Below are 16,673 nucleotides of genomic sequence, written 5' to 3'. Positions count from 1 at the left end.
TGAGCACAGACATACTGACACCAGTTAAACAGTTGCGATTTTTTTTCTCTTTAATCAGCACAACCCAGAGGTTCCAGGAGAAGTCAGCCTGGGCTTGTAGGCTGTAGCCCACACGGATTTGCTGTTCCCAAATGACCTAAACGAAGCTGTGCTGATGAAAGAGCCCTAGGGCTGCAGTTGAGACCTAAGAGTAGCTCCGATTGTCCCCAGTTCCAGTATCATACTAAGGTTCAGTGTCCAGGAAGCAGCTGGGAAAATTCATAGGATTCCCTTGATGTGTTTGGGATCCTATCTTACTGGAGAAATTGCTTTAGCCAGTGAGCAATAAGCTTGGTATCTCATCAAAGGTCAACTGAGCTTAATGGCTCCTTACAAAAAGCCAGTCTGCTAAGCAACAAAGTCCAGACTGACTACATTTCAGATGTAAGGCAGGTCAACATGCACATTTCTTGGGCAGTAATCATTATAGGCTAAAATGAAAGTGATTTCTGCAGGAACTAGCAATAGTGATAGGGACAGCAAGCACACTCTGCCTGATCATGATCCCCAGAAGGCTCTAAGTCTGTTGCACAGGAGTGTTTATAGTAGCAGAATGTGAATAAGTAGAGGATCTCCTCAGGAGACTGGACCTCCTTCATTCTCTAGGGACCATCCAGTCCAGGCATATCAGAAGTGGCATGTTTGTTGCCCCCATCAGCATAGATCATACAACAGCAGTGGGGGTAAAGGTCAACAGAAGAGAAAGAAGGAAAAAAGAAAGAAGGAATAGTACAAGAATTAGAAACCAAAAGCATCTCTACAAAGCCCTTTGATAAGCTAATGATTATAGCCCTGTAAGTTATTTCTTTCGCATTTTATCTTTGCAAATTATGCTTGTCATTTTATTCTCCTTGTTTAGTCCCACAATTTGTATGTCATCAACCAGATTTTACTCCAAAACATCATTATTTTGAGTATTACAAAATCAGGCCCTGATGTTCCCCATTTCTGTCTTTGTCAAGCAGGAGGTCTCCATCACGGTTCCACCTGGCTCCCACCCCTCATGCTCATGTCACAGGGAACATCAGTATCTCAGGGCTCTCAGAGCTTTCTGACAAGTAGGACCTGGCATAGTACCTGCATCTGAGCCATTCATACAGTGTTCTCAAGTGACAGTCTAAATGTTCAAATATGGTTTCAAGGGTGCCAGTAATGGAGGAAAAATAACAAGAGGTGTTAGGAAATATCATCCATCAGTCCATCCTCATTTCCACACTAGGAGCTATGTTTCATGTATACAAATCTGCCTGGCCTGGCTACATGCTGCCTTCCCTTCCCTCAGGTGCTCAGTTCATCTGTGGCAAATGGAATAAGTCCAGTAGAGGTAGCCGTTTGCCTTGTAAATGGCAAGGGCAAAATGGAAAGCAGTGGCAGCCAGATCTGTCTCATGTAGGGATGCTGGGGCTCTCGCCTGAGCAGACTTGAAAGCGGCAACCAGCCTCAAGGTCAATGCTCTGTGCCTTCCTCCTGCTGGGTCTTCCCCAGAACACTAGGCTACTCTTTCACCTTCCCACATAGGCCATCTATTACTGTAGCTCTGTCAGCTTGAGTTCTCTGGACCATCTGCCCGTCTTGCCTCACAAATGTGATTATCTGCTAATCTGCATGGAGACAGGAAAACATCCAGCCCTCCCTCCTTGGGGGAATTTCTGTTTCTCTTCATTTGACTCATGAACAGACACTGGAGAGGACTGTACGTTTGTGAGTGGATATGAAAAGGCAAGTTTGAAACAGTTACCTTCTTTGTCAATTCTCCTTATCAAGCAAGGGACTTAGAAATGTCTCTGTCCTCTGTCTGTTCCACTGGAGAGGCCAGCCTGCTCCTCCTGACCTTGACTTCCCTTCCAGTGTTGCCTTTCCATTCTGATCCATCTGGACATGTGGCCTAGCCTTAGCTGAGTTCTCCCATAGTAAGAGAAGAAGTGAAAAGTGGGCAAAAATCCTATTCCAAAAAGGCTGAGGTCATCCACAGCCTGGCCTGTGATTATCCCTGTACTGGGAAGCGTAGGGCTGGCCCTGTGGAACCTCTCTCTCCCCCTTCCTCTGAAGACATGCCAAGAGGGGCTGCCAGTGCCTGACACCATTTGTCAAAGTGAATCTAGTGAGGCAGCTAGGCAGGCAAACAGATGTCACCAGAGAGCTTCAGAGGAGCCTCCTCCACCCACTCACTCTTGACCAGCTGTGAGGTAGGCAGAGCAGCAGGGTTGAAGGTGCCTTGTCATGCCTTCCGTACACAAAGAGAAAAACTGAGTCCTAACCTGTACCAAATATGATGTAACATGAGGTTTTAAGAAATCTGTAATTGGGGACTTCCCTGGTGGCACAGTAGTTAAAAATCCACCTGCCAATGCGGGGGACACAGGTTCGATCCCTGGTCCAGGAAGATCCCACATGTCATGGAGCAGCTAAGCTCGTGCACCACAACTACTGAGCCTGCACTCTAGAGCCCGCAAGCCACAACTACTGAGCCCACGTGCCACAACTACTGAAGCCTGCGCGCCGAGAGCCCGTGCTCCACAACAAGAGAAGCCACTATGATGAGAAGCCCGTGCACCGCAACAAAGAGTAGCCCCCACTCGCCGCAACTAGAGAAAGCCCACGCGCAGCAATGAAGACCCAACGCAGCCAAAACTAAATAAATTTATTTTTTAAAAAAAAAAGAAAGAGGACTTCCCTGGTGGCGCAGTGGTTGAGGGTCTGCCTGCCGATGTAGGGGACATGGGTTTGTGCCTCCGTCCGGGAAGATTCTACATGCCACGGAGCGGCTGGGCCCGTGAGCCATGGCCGCTGAGCCTGTGCGTCCAGAGCCTGTGCTCCACAACGGGAGAGGCCACAACAGTGAGAGGCCCGCGTACTGCAAAAAAAAAAAAAAAAAAAAAAGTGATCCTACGAAAACACACACCTGATCACCCCCTTTTCTAAATTACTTGGTGGCACCCATAGTGATACTCCTTGGCACACACCTGCAGGCATGTTCAGTCACCCTCCCACCAGTTCTCCACAAGCACCTTCCTGCTTGCTGTGCCTTTTCCTGTCTTGGCTTGTGGCCCTGGTTGTCATTGTACCCACATAGATTGCCCCCCACTCATCTCTACTGCACCAACCCAGGTGGACCTTCCAAGGACTCTTTTCAGGCATGGCTATTTCCAAAATCTCACCCCGCCTCCCCACTTGCATCCCTTCCTGTGTGAGGAGCCCTCCCTCCCTCAAGCTTCCTGCAGCCTTTGCCGTACCTCCCACCCCGGGCTGTCACACCACAGTGCATTTCTCCCTTCTGCTGTCCCTTACCCTTCTTGACCATCATTTCCCTTAAGGCAGAGACTTAGTGCTGTGTCCATGCCTACCACAGGGGTTCCTAGGACACATCTGTGGGATGAGGATGCAGGGGATGGGTGGCAGCAGGCGAGGCATTGAGTGTGCTCTCCCATTTGTGGCAGAACAAAGAATATGTGTGCCGTGGCCACGACTACGAGAGGCTGGAGGCCTTCCAGCAGAGGATGCTCAGTGAGTTCCCACAGGCTGTCGCCATGCAGCACCCCAACCACCCAGACGACACCATCCTGCAGTGTGATGCCCAGTGTATCTTTTGACACTTAGTAGGGGAAGGAGGGCTGGGATCCTGGGAGGTGAGGCCCACCCAGTCAGCTACCCCTCTGCCATGTCCTTGGCCATACAGGCCAGGTTACCTGTAAGTCCTGAAGCAGAGTGTGTTCTCATTACTGACTGACACTTAGCAGGGCACTCGTGCTTCACAGAGGGGCCATGGCATGCCCTTAGCCATGGGGGCCTGGTCATCAGCTGAGCTTCAGGGGGACCTTTATCCCTCTGGTTGGCTGCTGCCAGCACCTGAGTTCCCACCCTGCCATATGAAGGGTCTGCCTAGGCAGCCAGCAGCAATCACTGTGGACTCTTGCTGCAGGGATACTCTACTTCTGTGTCCTGCTCTACTCCCACGTGCATCTGTTGTTACCCAGAGCCTTTGCCAGCAGGACGGAGGCACAGCTCTGGGGATGGGGGAGGAGACGGGGGGTCTGAGGCACTTGGAAGTCTGAATGCAAACATTGGCCTGCCCCTCATTCCCCACACACAGCTTCCTTGAACACCTCATGACGGTTGCCATGACTGTAGCAAGCTTGTTCCAGAGAGAGGAGGGCAGGTAGACTCCCATATGTTATCTTGCCACAGAGATCCCAAAGAGTACTTTGTTAAAATGTTGTTTTGCAGTAAATATAGTTTACCCACAGTGGGCAGACCCAGGCTCTTGCAGCTTTTTCATTTCTGTGGGGTGGGCACCTGCATTCTCCTGACCCCTTTCCCTTCTTTCTTAAAGGGGCACTGGAGAACACCTAGCTGTTGACATCTCACCTTGGCTGAGTGCTCAGGAGACTGACTGCTGGAGCAGGGAGAGGGGCAGATAGGGAGATTCAGTCTGTGTTTGGGTCTGATCTGCCTCTTGAAATGCTGCTGCTGCCAGTAGGGAACAGGGCTGTGGTGGTCCTCTCTCCTTTGGGGGGATGACAGGGGTCAGCCACTCAGGTCCATCTCTCTTTCAGTCTCTCTGGGTTTCTCCTTCACTTCCTGCCCAGACTTGCAGATCTATGCAGTGACGCCCATTCCAGATTATGTGGACGTCCTGCAGATGGACAGGGTCCCAGATCGCGTCAAGAGCTTCTACCGCGTCAACAATGTGAGGAAGTTCCGGTACGACAGGCCTTTTCACAAAGGCCCCAAGGACAAGGAGAATGAATTCAAGGTGAACAAATCTAAGGAACTGGGGGCAGTGCTTATAGTGAGGCCGGGGCAAGCCCCACATTCTCAGGAGCTCATCAGTGTCTCACCCTTCGGGCAGGGAGGGCATGGTAAAAATCACTTAATGGCCTAAACCTACCTGTGCCTTCCCTGCAGAGCCTGTGGATCGAGCGTACCACGCTGACCCTGACCCACAGCTTGCCTGGCATCTCTCGGTGGTTCGAAGTGGAGAGGAGGGAGCTGGTGAGACACATTTCAGATGGGGCTCATTTTCACAGCTGCTTCCTCAGTTCTTGCTTTGGGGGCCTTTCTCTAAGGACTGAAGAGAGAGAAAGAGTGCTTAGGCCGCCAACCTGGCCTAGGCTGCTACAGGCAGTCCTTTGCTGGAGGCTTTGTGCACCTTCGTTCTCTCATTTAATATTCACAACACCCTTAGGCACCAGGTATTTTTTTTTCTCACAATTTATGAATGCAGAAACTATTCTCTGAAGTTCAGGAAGCCAGAGACCTCTGACTTCAGAACTGGTGCTCTTCTCTATTTACTGTACTTCTAAGTGCCTACAGATTAGAAGAGGAAATTAGAAAGGGCTCAGGGAGTCCCAGCTCCACAGGAACAAGGGCGGGGAATCAGAATCACAGGTCACAGATCCCTGCTGTCAGGACTGTGATGAGGGAGGGGTTGACATTGTGCCTGGGATGACACCATTGCTGTGTGCCCCCAGGTGGAGGTGAGCCCCCTGGAGAATGCCATCCAAGTGGTTGAGAATAAGAACCAGGAGCTGCGGGCCCTGATCAGCCAGTATCAGCACAAGCAGGTGCATGGCAACATCAACCTGCTCAGCATGTGCCTGAATGGCGTCATTGACGCCGCTGTCAACGGAGGCATTGCACGCTACCAAGAGGTGAGCTGGGGTCTCAGACTAAACCCTGGCTGGGAAAGCAGTTCTCAGGCGCCTCTCCTTGAGATTCCAGCCTCTGAGGGAAGCCTTCTCAACAAGCCCTCTCCTGGCTGTACCTCAGCTGACCAAGGATGGTCCTGGGATGAAGCTTTAAGCTCCCTGCCACTCCCTGTTTCCATTGTTCCCCCTCTCTGATGGGGCCTTTTCTTCCTTTTTATTCTCTGAACTCTGACAGATGGGTAATCCATCTGATGATGGAAGGGTATTAAGTGGCCTCCAAGAGGAGCCTGAGAGCCCAGCCCTTCACGAGAAGTGAGTTGTGGGCTCGCTAAGAGACTAGTCCCCTCACCCTGGCCACCAGCCCTGCCTGCCCTACCCAAGCCAGCAAGGCTCCATGAGGGGCTGAGACCAGCATTCAGGCTTAGATTACTTGGTCACCTTTGGTCCTTCTTAAGACACAAAAAAACACATCTGTGATTGCTGGAGGTTCAAGCAGGCCAAGCTAGAGGTACGTTGGTGTGTGTACCTGCTAGGAGGCAGACCGGCTACCTTTCAGGTGGCACCTTCAGACTCTTAGTAGTAGCCCTGGGAAGAGTCTTCCTGACTTGGCCTTTTCTTTCACAGGCCTTCTTTGATAAAGATTACATCACCAAGCACCCAGGAGATGCTGAGAAGATCACTCAGCTCAAGGAACTCATGCAAGAGCAGGTATGTCTTGCCAGGGTTGGAGGCCAGTGTCTAGGAGGGAAAGGCTAGGCACCACACGATAGCTGGATAGCTGCAGCACCCAAGGTCTGCTCCTTGGCTAACGGAGTAGTGTTGTCTATCACCCTAATAGGTTCATGTTCTTGGAGTCGGGCTGGCAGTTCATGAGAAGTTCGTGCACCCAGAAATGCGCCCTCTGCATAAGAAGCTGATTGATCAGTTCCAGATGATGCGGGCCAGTCTCTACCACGTAAGCTGATCCCTGTCCTGTTCCTGCTGCAGTATCACCAGGTGTCACTTCCTCAAGACCTGTGCAGCAAGCCAAAGGAAGTGGGGTGGGAAGAGGGGCTGGAGAGGCGAACGTGAAGGAAAAGCTGTTCCCACCCCAGGATAGCAGGAGGCAGAGGTGGGTGCTCTAGCCAGGGGAAGGACACCCAGTATCCTCTTATTCACTTCCTCCCTAAGAAGGAGTCATATTCAAGGACAGAGAATGTCCTTGAATGCACTGTGCTGGTGAAGAGAGGTTTTCATATGAGGAGGAAAAGTTTACGGCCCACATGCAGGGATCTCTTTGGAGATATTTTTCATCCCAAGAACCTACAGAGGTAAGGCATAGCCTGAGCCAGTCTTCTCTCCTCCCTCTCCCTCTTTCCCCTCTCTTTCCCTTCCTCTTTAACCCCCTGCCTCCCTTCCCTCCCTCTTCCTCCATCATGTCTGATGACCCAGGCTCACATCTGAGAAAGCCTAGGCTGGGCAGTACTTTTGTACTGGCCTCTCTTAGAAGGGTCAGGCAGGTTCTGGGGCTGGCCCAGGCCCCAGAAAATCTCCCTGACTCTGACCTGCCTCCTAGGTCTCCATGGCAGGGCTTGACCCAAGGACTGATGCGCAGAAGCAGGGCCTGTATTCCGGGGCTAGTTTCCCTCCAGGGGTCTTACAGGGAATGCTGTCTGGCTGAGAGTAGGCTTCAGGTGGTATTGAGCACAAACTTCTGGTCTCTCTGTGTGTGAACTTCCCCATCACAGCAGGTGACCCAGACAAGCTAGAGCCTGGCCACTGGGGGAGCTCTCTAGCATGCAGGCTGTCAGGTCACTGCAGGAAAAGGCACAAAATGCTCACCCACATACCTCAGGATCTCCAGGGCATACATGGAGGTGTCCTCTCCAGCTGCAGAAGCACATTTCAGCCTTCTGCTTGCTTTGGAAGAAGGGAGTGGAAAACCTCCTGCTTCTTCAGGGCAAGCTCAGAAACATCCCCAGTGCACCTAAGGCCCACAGACTGTGAAGGACTTCAGGAAACCTGGACAGTTGTGCTTTGTTTCCTCAGAGTCACAAATAGGGACTCAAACCAATGTGCTGTCACCCAGGAGGATTTGGGATCAAAAGTTTCTGCCAAGATGTCTACATACTTAATTATGCAAAAATAGAACTGTACTGTTTTCTAATTACTTGCATCAGGATTTTGTGTCCTGTCTCCCCATAGACTGTGTCACAGACAACTTAACCCAGGTCACTGAGAGCTGGGCCATTTAGCAATCCAATAAAACCCAACTCCAGTTCTTATGTAAGAGGCGTCCACTGTCTGACAGATGATAATCAGTTCTTCCTCTTCTGTTTCCCAGCTCTTGTTCTACTTTTTCTATAGTGATAAATGCCTGTTAACACACTCTTGTGAACTCAGACTAACCTCAGCCTACTCCAGATGTGCTCTTAGTGGGTTGACCTAGGCCTCACAGCCTCTTCCCCAGGCTGTGGTGTGGTTAGGAGGGTGCTTTGGTCGTGAAGGGGTCACTGCCCAAAAGAAGCCAGTCGTAGTTCAGGTTCAGCCAACAGTATATGATTTTTTTTTCATTTACATTCCTGCCACCAGCCTGCTTTTCCCTCTCACCTCTTAATTACTTTTTTATTCTTAATTATTTATTATGAAGGGGCATTCGTTTCTCAACAGGAGTTTCCAGGTTTGGACAAGCTAAGTCCTGCATGTTCAGGCACCAGCACCCCACGGGGAAATGTCCTAGCATCCCATAGCCCCATGAGCCCAGAGAACATCAAGATGACCCACCGGCACAGGTATGGCTTTAGGGCTGAGGAGGGTCCCCTCCACAAAGGTAAGTCTGAATGTCAAAGATCAGAGCAAGGAAGTCCAAAATAGTGCTTGTGTGTACGCACGTGCCCTCTTACCCATGTGCACAGCAAACACACAGCTCCTGCTACAGGATCTACACTCTGCATCCAGTAATCCTGGGTGACAGAGGAGTATACATGGTATTGTGGGAACACGGAGGAGGGGGCATTTGGGGTAAGTTTTGAAGGGTAAGTAGAAGTTTGCTGGGCAGAAAAGAGTTGGTGTTAGGAAGGTGATGGAGCAAGATCCGGGCAAACTCACTGACATGTGCAGACACCTCAAGATATGAGCAAGCCAGTCTGCTCAGCACTACAGAGAGAGCCAAGTGGCTGGAATGCAGGATTCCAGGGCATGGAAGAGGGCCAGGACCAGCTCTGGACGGGCTCGGTTCATTCAGGCCTTTGGACTTGATCCCAGGGTGAATGAGGATCACCAGTTGGTTTTAAGGAAGAGGACAACATGGTGATGTGAACATCAAGGCGTCCCTGCTCTGCACTCAGGAGTCCTGGTCACCGGGGCTCCACTGGGGAGACTTCAAGTCTCCAGGGCAGGAAGCCCAGGCCAGGGGATGACCCTGGAGAGGAGCCCTCACTTGGCTTTGTTTTCCAATGTGAGCAGCAAGTCAGCACAGAGGGTACTCAGCAAATAAGAAGGAATGAATGAATGGGGGGCTGCCTAGAACTGATAGAAGAGAACTGTTGGCAAGCCTGTGGCCACAGAGATGGAAGGAGGCCAGCAGATGGTTCACAGCCAATTATTTCGATAGCTTCCCCAAACCAGGAAGATACCCTGACCTAGGAGCAGGTCCCATCCGGGTGTAGGTACTGGCTCAGGTAAACACCCCATAGCAAGGAGGACCTGGGATCCTTGACCTGATTCAGCATATCTCTCATTCCTCCTGTGACACTGGTGATGTCATCAGACTGAGTGGCCATAAACCATTTAACTCTAGGTCAAGGCTATGCCAAGCTACCGTTGGCCCTCCCAGACTAGGGGCCTCTGGTGGGGTTCAGGACTGCTGCAGGCCTCAGATGGGTATGAGCATTGGCTATGGAACCATCCAAACCAGTGATGGCTAAGGCGTGGGGATGGCTGTTTTATACACACCCATGACTCTCCCCCTCACCACCTAGCAAAGTGTCTCAGCTCCAGACCTGACTCCTCCCTATCTCCCACTCTTGTTCACAGCCCCATGAACTTGATGGGGACCGGCCGCCATTCATCATCCTCTCTCTCCTCACACACATCTAGCGAAGCTGGAAACGTGGTGATGTTGGGTGACAGCTCCATGGGCGAGGCTCCTGAGGACCTGTACCATCACATGCAGGTACAAGAACTGTCCAAGGAGAATGGGCCAGGGCACCATACCTAGAGGATTCACCTCTCTGCTGGCCTGAGGACTGGCATCCCTGCCTAGTTCTCTTGTTCCTGAATTCAGAACACCCAGAGCTATAGCAAAACTGCCTTCCCTCCACACCATCCCATGTTGCACTTCCCAGGCCTTCTTTCCCAAGAAGGAAATCTAGCTTCAGTCCTGGCTACTCTTAGAGATCCCATGGGAAAGCTCCTCTGACAGATTGCCTTCCTTCCTGGCATTCCTGATGGCTAAGTCCTGCTTCCTCCATGGGCACCATCACTAGAGTCTACCCAGCAGCCCTGCTCCTTTGGGGTTATAGGTGACCCTTAGTGCTGGCCATCAGCCGGGCCTCCATCAGGGCAAGGGTACAGTATCAGACACTGGGTCTGGGCACCTCATGGCATGAAGAAGCCAACTCTGGGCCAGTCTACAATCCTGGCCATTCAGACCTCTATCCTGCTAATTTTTCTCCCTTTGCAGCTCGCGTATCCCAACCCCAGGTACCAGGGCTCAGTCACCAACGTCTCTGTTCTGTCCTCGTCCCAGGCAAGCCCTTCTTCCTCCAGCCTGAGTTCCACTCACTCAGCACCATCCCAGATGATTACCTCTGCCCCTTCCAGTGCCCGAGGTAAGGATGGCAGGGCGCTGCTTGCAGAAGGGAGAGGAGAGAGCCTCATGGGCCCCACTTGTCCTCCTCTCATCTGTGGCTATGTGTTTGAAAGCGGCCCTATGACTTAGAGAATGCTCACCTGCGCTTTTAGTACCAAGGACTCGAGGGGTCCTACCTCCAAATCTTTTTCTCTGGCTGGCTTCAGACCCTGCTCGGAGCAGTGGTTGCAGCTATGCTGCCACCAAGGTAGCTAGCCATCACATCTCCACCTCAGTAAGAGGACACACAGCCTAGGGGAAAGCTCAGTTCTTTTCCATTGAAGTGTTTGCAAGAATAAAGCTCAAAGTTAAGGCAAAAGTGAGTTTTGTCTTGAATAATCAAACATGATGAAAAAGTATGAAAATTAAATTTGAAGACTAAAATTAACCCTGGAAAATATTATTATAAACGGTAACAACAGCCAAAAAATCTTTGTTCAGTTGGGAAAGTCTTAATCAGGAGAGATGTCTCTGTAAAAAGCTATTAACTTTGCCAATTATTGCTTGATTTCTTGTTCAGTTGAATAAATATTGTTCTGAGCCAGCATCTTTTTCACATTCTGATTCTAGTTCCTGCAGTAAAATTTGATTCTCTGTCCTTTTAGATAGAAGCATTCACAGTGGAATGGAAATTAGCTATGGTGACTAAAATCTAGCACTTCCCAGGGTTGGCTGTGCAGAATAGTAGCAGAAGAGAGTGGTGAGCTTACCAGCTAGTCACTGGCTGTTGCTTCCAGGCTTCAGAGGGGTGGAGTCTCTTTGTTCTTCTCATTATTATGAAGATAAACAGAAATAGCACAAATGTATGACATAGAGGGTCGTTGAGGGAAAAAAAAAAAAACTTTTCTTTCATAGCACACAAACCTGAAAGGCCCACAGTAGCAGTGATGGAGAGAGAGATGCAGTGGCCAACTGGGAAAAGCCTCAGCAGACAGCAGAAGGGGGGTAAGGCTGCAACAGGCACAGTTACAGACTTTCACCTGAAGCATCCAGCCCAACCCCTCATTCCCTGTGGAGGAAACAGGTCCAGTGAGAAGGGCTTAAGGCCATCCAACCAGTTTGTGGCCAAGTTGATTTTGGAGTTTGAGTCTTTACACTTGCCAGCCATCAGTCTGATGCCCATTCCACTTCCATGATTGCCTCCCTAACATGGACCAAGGTACTCAAAAAAGGGGAGCCAGCATTTGGAAGCAGGTATTTCTAGTGTTAAAGAAGAAAAATGATCCAACAAATGGGTGCATGTTGAAGATTTGTCAGTATGTGAGGGCTGCAAACATAGAGAAGCAACAGTGATTTGTGCTATGAAGAAGGTACGTCAGAAGATGGTTTGGGGAATAAAAAGGAAGGAAACCCTGATAAGTCAGCCATGACTTCTGTAGTGGAGGTTAGCATTTGCAGTGTCTTAAGGTAATGCTCTTGAATAGAGCTGCAGAAACAGATTTTGTAATCTAATCTGTTGTGTGGGTTTTTTCCTAACCTGAACACTCTCTAAGATATACTCAGCCATATCTAAGTCTGTAGCTGGGTATTCTTGCTGAAGTCAGATCTCTGAACCATGATTATTGATAAAAACAGAGGCAGCAAAGGATGGACATTTTAACTCACTTCACTCTGACATTGCTCAGACACTTCCCCTAGGCAGTGCCTCGTACTCGGTGCCCTGAAGAGGACAAAGACGCCATCAGGGACCTCACAGTCTTTCTGGTACCACGTTTGTCCTTCCAGCTCAAGCTTTTACGAGTGCTCAGTAAGAAGTCTGCGTTGCTCTTACACCCTCAGAGTTGAATAGAGAGAAGTTATGTTCTCTCTGTTTGGAAGCGATCCCTTTTTATTTCAAGTGGCTTGGTTATCAATTGCTGCATAATAAACCACCCACCAAAACTTAGCAGCTTAAAACCACAATTTATTATCATCTTGCGTGATTCTGTGGGTTAACAGGGCTCACTGAGCAATTCTCAGTTTGCAGTCTCTCATGAGCTTGCAGTCAGATGTCACTGGGGGCTGGAATCATCTCAAGACTCAACTAGGCTGGACATCCAAGATGGCTCGCTCACGTGGCTGGCAGGTGATAGTACCTGTCAGCCGGGAGCTCAGCTGGGGCTGTCAACCTGAGTTCCTACGTATGACCTCTCTCTGTAGCTTGAGCTTCTCACAGCATGCAACCGATTTTCCCCAGAGCAAGCATTCCAAGACACCCAGGCAAAAGCTGCAAGACTTCTTATTACCCAGCCTTGGAAGTCCCAGAACATCCCTTTTGCCACATTCTGTTGGTTAATCAAGTCACTAAGGCCAACCCAAATACCAGGGTGTGGAATAAGACTGCACCTCATGATGTGAGGAGTGTCATGTGCGTTTTGGGAGGGAAGGCATTGATGGTCACCATCTCTGGAGGTAAGCTATGATGGTCAAACTCTAGAATATCATATAGTGAAAGGCTGATAGGAGCTCCCTCCTTTTCTGGAGTAGATATGAAGTATAAAAGTGAACAAAATGGTTAAATAGAACTGGGCCCAAAGCGGGGAATCGTGATAAGAGCAGAGGCTATTAAGAAAGAGCAGGAAGTCACTTCTAGGCTACAACATCCATGCAATCCATGTGTAGGCCCATCTGGAGAAAACCATGGGCCCGGCATGTGTCAGGCCCACATGTGAGAGAAGATACAGACTGTGACCTGGTGTCATACAGGAAGACTGATATTTTTAGATAAATGTGGGAGGTGAAGTAGTAGATGCACTGGGGTCACCGAAGAAACAGAATGGCCCACTCTGGGGTCCACACTGGAGAGTGTTCTGGAGAGTCCTTTGCATTGGAGTCACTTTCCCCACTCCCAGGAGTGGTCATGTCACCAATAGCCTTCCTTGCCGTGCCCATTGACACTCTGCTGTGGTTCTTGTTGCTTTGGAAACCTTCAAGTTGAATGGCCTGCAAGGCATAGTCTAAACTCTTGTACGTCGGCAGCGCCCCCTGGTGGTCAAAAGGCTGAGTGGGGCTAGGAAACATGGAGATTTTGATTGATCCTCCTTGAATAACTCAGTCATGCTGGGACTTAGCCCCCCTGGGGTTTACCAGACTACAACTGAAGTAGTTCAAAAGTCCTGTGACACAAAAGCCCTTGTGGTGTTTAAATGTTTTCATGAAAAGTAGCCATCACTCTCTCCTACAATGGTATTGGCTGCCCAGGGAAGACAACAGTGGGCAGGAAGTAAGATGAAAGAGTTAGAAAATCTAGTGGTAGCACAGAGCACTCTTTTGTTTTCGCACCAGAGAGGCCTCCATAACATGGATACAAATCCTCAGCATAGCCCCTGGGGCCTGCAGGCTGCTGTCCCTCCATCCTAGCCCTGCAACATGTATCAGGATATTGAGTGTGCAGATCTGGGGTTGGCCTGGTGAGCCAGACTGTGAGCTCCGTGAGGTGAGGGACCATGGCCAAGCTGAGCAAGGCGGTACACCATGTTCCAACCACATGCCTGGTGCGGGATGGGTATTAGATATGAGTTTGATGTAACTGAGTTGGTATAAAGGGGCTATGTCTCTGTGCACACCAAGCTGGGGGTACCCCTGTCCAGAGATGTGGCCAGCAGGACCCAGGGAGCATTCAGAGTTTCTTGCTGGAAAGGCACTATAGAAACCAGTGGGATTAGGAGCCCTTTTCCTTTTTTCTTTACACAGCCGTCTTTTTGAGGTTGCCTCAGAGCATAAGTTCTAAAAGAAAATATTGATGTAAGTGAAAAAATCACCAAATAGTAGCAATTCAGGCCTAGTTTTTTAAAAAAGCATACTTTACTCATTCCCTTATCAGTGAAGGATATTTTTAAAACTAGGTCTTAGAGCCAGCCCTGAGGTTCTATAAACAGTATCGCTCAGACCAGCTGTGGAAGAAGTTTACTTAAATAATAATTGCCTTACTTGTTTTTAATATACTGACTTCTTCAACATATTTAAGCCTCATCTCCTTGGACTAAAATGAGTACAAGAGGCATATCTCAAGAACGCCTGGCTGCAGAAGACCTTTTTTAGTTGTACCCTGACAGTGCTTGGACGGCACACTCACAGGAAGGTTCAGAGACCCTGGTTTTCAGGGACACACCGCCTCCTGAGCTGCAGGTTCACCTCTCAGATGGAGCCTCACTAAGAAAACACCACAGAGAGGGGTTTCAACCACTTGAATCAGCCAGAGGCTGCCGAGCTGCCAGTGGGCAAGTAGGGGGCACTGGGATCCAGGTGACCCTCCCACTAGTTTGACACGGGCGTGCTGCTGTTTGGCACAATGAGTGATACACGTTTGGAGGGCCTTCTAAATTATATCTTCCCAAGGGAAGCCTGCAAGTTTATTCTCACTACTTCTGTGGAAGGTCCCCTTGAGGACGATTGGTTGACAGGTTCCTGGGCCCATAGCTGTGGCCTGCATCAATGGGGACTAAGCCACACCACATCTGATCTCCATAACAGCCCCTCAGGCCAGAGGAGGTCTCACAAGAGAAGGGCATGAACCAAGTCAACTCAAGAGCCTGGGTTAAAGACCCACAAGTCCCAGACTAGCTCCATGACTCCCGAGTTCACTGAAGGGCAAGTCTTAGAAACCCTGGAGAGCCCCCTGTGTGCAGGGCCCTGGGCCCCCAGCCAGTCTGGCTGGGTCTGCAGTAGGATGGCCAGGAAGGCAGAGGCCAGGCACTGGAGGCTTGGAATCTGGGAAAAGGTGGTAGGGAGCCATCTGGGAACAGGGCCAGTGGTGTCTGGAGAAGGTAAGTGTGTAGAAACAGTGTGTCAAGTAAGAACTGTGCTGCTGTGTTATCTGAGTGTGTCTGTTTCTGTGTGATGGCTCCATTGCAAGCTGGCCTGGGCCCATTCCTGGGCCCCCTGAGAGAGCTCAGCATCCAGGCCACACCCATCTCCCAAGAGTGCTGGATGCAGAGGGCCTCTAGGGCCCCAGCTCCAGTCCCCAGCTCTCCTCATGATCTGCCTCTGAGCATGGTGAGGGCGCTGTCGGGAGTCTGCATTGCCCCAGGCTGTAGTATGTGTGCCTTGGCTGGGATGCCAGGTGCAGCCCCCGCCACCATCTAACCACCAGGCTCTGCTTCATTCCTCCTGTGCTTGCTGAGTTCATCCTCACCTCAACTGCAAGGGGATACCCACCCTGGTTCCTTGGCCCCAAGGATGCCTGCCCTCTGGGCCCTCCATCTGTGGCTTGTCATCTGTGCGTGATTGTTCTCACTTGGTTACAGGCTCTCCCTCTCTGCCAGATAAGTACCGCCATGCCCGGGAAATGATGTTGCTGCTGCCCACACACCGGGATCGCCCAAGCAGTGCCATGTATCCAGCAGCCATCCTGGAGAACGGACAGGTAATGGAGCCAGCCTACTGTCTGCCCTTTGCTGCAAGTGTGTTGGCCTGGGCTTCCCTCGTTGCACTTGCTAGGCTTTCTGCACTGTCCTTCGTGCCTCCCTCATTCTGCCATAAGACCCTCAGAAGGCTGTTGGGCTCCTAGATGGGAACTGCAGCGAATGTGAGGACCAGCAGTCCAGATGGAGTACAGCTGTGGGTAGAGTGGTGGCAGGGTTGGAACCACCATTGTTTGTGTGGCTCTCTATCCTTCTGGCCAGCCTCCTGGACTCCTCATCTATAAACAGTCTGGCAGAGAAAATTGGTTATTTTCTGTCCCAAGAAGGCAGTGGTGGATGTGGGTCTAGAAAATGGCCTTCTTCCCTGTGTGTGTGAAGGACATCCTCACTGGGGCAAACTCTGCCTCTTTCATCCATCCATCCATCCATCCATCCACCTGAAAGCCCCTCTCTACCCGCTGGGACTACTCTCCACACCATTTGCACAGCTCTCCAAATATCCTATATGGGGCCCTTGAACAAGAAGCTGCAGGGATTAGCTCCTTCCCCTCCTATCCAGTCTTCCCTGCCCTTCTGTCAGGGTCCATGAAAGTCACCTCCAAACAACTGTTACCTAGTCCCAGAGTGCCAGGACTTCCCCAGCAGTACCTCCCTGTGCCTGGTCAGCCCTGCCAGGTGGAAGGAGCAGGTCTGCCTGGCAGCTGCCCATCAGAACAGTAGGTCCTGTCTGTGACTTTGGGCTTGAGTGCTTCCCTTTCCCTACCCTCAGTGCTCACATGGGCCTGTGCATGTGGGGCATCTCCAGGAGACTAA

At 50.5% G+C, this 16,673-nt stretch overlaps 1 protein-coding gene across 8 annotated transcripts in view; it reads left to right on the top strand.

The window, feature by feature from the left end:
* Positions 1-16,673, top strand: part of DOCK3 (dedicator of cytokinesis 3) — a 421,452-nt gene that overhangs the window by 395,916 nt on the left and 8,863 nt on the right. For 5 of the 8 annotated variants that reach the window (XM_032648825.1, XM_032648824.1, XM_032648821.1 and 2 more), the window contains 10 exons: positions 3,477-3,618; positions 4,626-4,792; positions 4,945-5,031; positions 5,511-5,690; positions 6,312-6,395; positions 6,526-6,642; positions 8,337-8,458; positions 9,702-9,840; positions 10,351-10,498; positions 15,744-15,862. In XM_032648825.1, the coding sequence (XP_032504716.1) occupies positions 3,477-3,618; positions 4,626-4,792; positions 4,945-5,031; positions 5,511-5,690; positions 6,312-6,395; positions 6,526-6,642; positions 8,337-8,458; positions 9,702-9,840; positions 10,351-10,498; positions 15,744-15,862 (1,305 nt within the window). The remainder of the gene's footprint in view (positions 1-3,476; positions 3,619-4,625; positions 4,793-4,944; positions 5,032-5,510; positions 5,691-6,311; positions 6,396-6,525; positions 6,643-8,336; positions 8,459-9,701; positions 9,841-10,350; positions 10,499-15,743; positions 15,863-16,673) is intronic. The other 3 variants (XM_032648823.1, XM_032648822.1, XM_032648820.1) reach the window with 3 other exon arrangements.

This window comes from Phocoena sinus, chromosome 11 (assembly GCF_008692025.1).
Source record: "Phocoena sinus isolate mPhoSin1 chromosome 11, mPhoSin1.pri, whole genome shotgun sequence".
Taxonomy (NCBI): domain Eukaryota; kingdom Metazoa; phylum Chordata; class Mammalia; order Artiodactyla; family Phocoenidae; genus Phocoena; species Phocoena sinus.
The sequence above is the reverse complement of the archived record's forward strand: the minus strand, read 5'-3'. Positions and strand labels throughout refer to the sequence as shown.